Below are 3,777 nucleotides of genomic sequence, written 5' to 3'. Positions count from 1 at the left end.
AACCGTAACATTGGGTAAGCATTTAGTTTGATTTGACAAGCAAAACGAAATGCACAATTTTTTTAAAATTTATTTGAAATGTCAAGGATAATCGGCATTTCCTAAGAAAATGTTCAGAATAGTATAAAATAGTATAAGAATAAAATTTTATGAAATGAAAAACAAATTAAAGAATATAAACTTCTCTTCTAAACGCAGCAAAATTCTGGTTGTTTAAAACAGTAAATCGACCCATAAAATCAAAAAATAATTGTTTCAAACCAAGATATCGAAGATTCAATCAAAATATCTTTTTTGGAATTAACCTTTTTGTGTCAGGGCATATAACCAGTTTCTTTTTCTTTATGTTTCGTCGTCAGTGCATAACAGTTAATGTTGAACTGTTATGCCACCTGCAGTTCTACACAAGCCGCTAGACACACGTAAAATTATTGCTACTTACAATACTTTTATAATGGTTATGTGCGCTAACACCGAAAACGTCAATCCCTAAATGACCATCAGAATCGGTCAGTATTAGAAACTTATTTTCGTTCGGCGCATCAGTATGGACTTTGCACTTCGGTGCAAATTTGAAGTGCATTGTAAATATCAGAGAACTTTACGTTTGCTAGAGGTTTAAGTTGAATTGCAGGTGGCATAACAGTTCAACTTAAATGGTTATAGACAGGCCTTCCGAATGCTCATGCGTGCAAAAATGCGACAACGAGAGCGCACCGAAAATGTGTGTGTCGCATATTTATCCTGTGAGCGTGAGCACCGACTCAAAGAGCAAACCAAAAGCATGTAAGAGACGCGTAGCTGGCACATAGAAACGGGATGTGCTGCTTGAAATTTCAGAGCATCGCATTTTCTTCTGCGCGCGACTCGTGCGCTTTGGTCTCAAGAGACAGCGCACGAGATTTTTTATGAGCGCAGCTTGTGTGCTATGTGAGCCACAGTAAAAGCCGCTGTTATTATTATTTGTTCGTGCCTAGAGCGGTTCGTGCGACTTGTGTCCTATCCTAAAGGAAGAGATGAAGAGGATGAAAATAACGTACAAACCACTCGTAGATCGCATGAAGCGAGCGCGCCGCGCTATCTCATGCGACGAAAGCGCTTGAGCCTCGCTCTTGGCAGAATGCGATGAGACTTTACAACGAAGCGTGCATCAGTTTCTGGTGCGGTACGTAAATGTGCCAAAGAGTTCTCTTGAGAGCGGCAAAAGTACGTCGCATGCGCGTGATTGTCTTATGAGAATGAGAATTTATTTGTCTCAGCGCAAAATAAAGAGCGCGCGTGCATAAGGCCTGGTTATAGACTGTCGAGTCTAAGACGAAACGTAAATATAATGAAAATATACTTGTTTTAAACTAGAAAATGGTTGTTCACAACAGATGTTGGTTGTTTAAAAAATGTGAATATTTTCAAATATCGGAAGTCAAAGTAAACAAATTTATTGTGTTATATTTAGAGGTACCAATTCACAATAGAAATATACAATGCAGATACTGCTTAAAAATTGCATTTTGAAAATTGATTACACAGACAAAAGCGTTTGTTTTAACTCCAGCTAGTAGATTCAACATTCTGATTAAATCAACAAAACGCTATTCATTCATAGAAATAACAGAAGCACAGGGTTTTGCTTCTCTCGAGCACATAGCAGACGCAGTGATTGAATGTCGCGTTTGAATTGATGCAGCGAAATCCTGCGCTCCTGCTACATCTGTGTATGATATTTAAGCTTAAAGGGGTATATTTGAATCAGTTGCATGAAACGTACTTTATGATTGGATTTTAACTATTGTTATTATTGTCATTATACTTAACATCAAATGCAGTGTGAATGAAAATATTACTTGCTGTTTTTATTGGCGATATTGCTGCATAACCACTCACCTCACTGAATATCATAATGATCAGTGAAAATCGCTGCATGACTAATAATCATGAGAATGATTAGCATTTCATTATTATGTGTGAGTTTATAGAACAGCACTAATAGTGATATTGAAAGGAATGACATTTTGCCCATATACTCTTCGAGTGATCATCATTATCGTTGATTTTGCGGATAGTGAAAATCAAGGTCGAAGTTCGGACATGACATTTTTCAGCGGTAATATTTAATTATTTGATATTATTCCAACACTTGTTGTAAGGAAAACTTGATCGAAATACAGAATGAATAACTCTCATCGATCGAAACACAGAGATTTTTTTCTGTTGACAGACGGCTAAGACCGTCAAAAGGACACTTTTATGTGTCTATTTCAAGGATTAGACTTATAAGCGAGACATGCAAATTTAATTTCAAGTTGCATTTATTGGAAGACAGTCAATTTGTGTTATTCTGCAATTCCATCGTTAGAGAAATAAACGAAAAACTGGTTTTACTTATATGTGACACAAAATTTTTATTCACTGTTCTCTTCTAATTATTGTGTGACAAATCAGCTTCATTCTTCTTTTCTGAGTTGTTGGGTAACGAGTCAACTTTTTCTTTTTTCAATTTCTTTGATTTCAGTTTGAAATCATCCATTTCTTCTTTGAAACTATTATTCAGACCGTGTTTGCGAATGTTTGACTTTTCACGTATATTTTGCGAATACTGCTTGTCCAATGCTCTAACATCCTTCGAAGGAATCGTCCACTCAAGTGAGCACGGATTAGCTTTCGTTGGATCAATTTCCTCCGTGTAGGATGGAATTTCCACTCCTAGACGCTTTGCTACTTTCTCGATCACTGTATCCACATATGTCGAGATTATGAGATCGGCTTTTTTGTCCTGAGAAATAATGAGCTATTCAACATCACATCTTAATTACACACCGAAGCGTAAAACTTACGTGCTTTGTTGGCTGCAAATTACAAATAACAAGACTTCCACCATAACGCTTATTCCTAAGCGGTAGGTTGCCACTAGGGACAATCTGCAGTGTTGTGCCCAGACATATATTCACATCTGCCAGCGCGGAATGCATGAATGCCATATCTAAATCGTTCTCTGGTAGGTCATGCTCCCAGTCTAGTATATTATCGATTAAATTGCCACCCCGGCAGGCACGAGAATTTTTGGTTCCCTTACAAACTTCACCTGTAAGTTTTTTCCCCACTGTTGGGGTTGGTTTGCTGCGGACATACTGACGACGGCACTTGAGACACTGCTCAATGAACATATTACCATGCAATTCTGCAAGATATTTACGCTCCAATCCGGAGCGCAAATGCAATCCATCTATGTTTTGACTTATGACATATTTTATAAATCCAGCCTCTACTAACTTTTTCAAAGCCATGTGAGTCTTGGTTGGAATAGCTTCATCAAAACCAACATTCATTTTCGGTTTTTCACCTTTCCGTTCCAATGTCCAAACACCATTCGGACCTCGAAAATCGGGTATGCCAGCACTTGTACTTATTCCAGCACCCGTATGTACCACGACATGGGTAGCCCCTTGAATCAATTTGGCTAGTTGTGCGCATTTTTGATCTACTGTTTCATCGTCATCAAAAATCTGTAATTGGCATTTTCGAAATCAGTACCTAAATAAAAAGACAAAACCATTATACATGCCTCTGGTACTCCTAAGATGCCTTTATTCTGATAATCAGATAAACCATCAGCATAGTTACATGACATCTCTAGCAGTGAGGATTTAATATGCAAATTTAACTACTATTCCTCTGCATAAATCCCCGATGCGCTTCAGCTGGATATAAACAATATCGAGCCAAACAACGCAACGCGCAGAAAGCGACGTGTTGTTTTCGTAAATACACAGGAATACGCAT

At 37.8% G+C, this 3,777-nt stretch overlaps 1 protein-coding gene across 1 annotated transcript; it reads right to left on the bottom strand.

Annotated features, from left to right (window-relative positions):
* Positions 1-2,373: 2,373 nt before the first annotated feature.
* LOC131432317 (NAD-dependent protein deacetylase Sirt6) lies at positions 2,374-3,777 on the bottom strand. The gene is made up of 3 exons (XM_058598524.1): positions 3,560-3,777; positions 2,832-3,500; positions 2,374-2,770 (listed from the first exon to the last, which is right to left on the bottom strand). The coding sequence occupies exons 1-3, from the start codon at positions 3,623-3,625 to the stop codon at positions 2,417-2,419; spliced, it is 1,089 nt and encodes a 362-aa protein (XP_058454507.1). The 5' UTR covers positions 3,626-3,777; the 3' UTR covers positions 2,374-2,416.

The sequence above is a fragment of the Malaya genurostris genome, chromosome 2 (genome assembly GCF_030247185.1).
Source record: "Malaya genurostris strain Urasoe2022 chromosome 2, Malgen_1.1, whole genome shotgun sequence".
NCBI lineage: Eukaryota > Metazoa > Arthropoda > Insecta > Diptera > Culicidae > Malaya > Malaya genurostris.
This window is presented reverse-complemented; position numbering and strand designations above follow the sequence as displayed.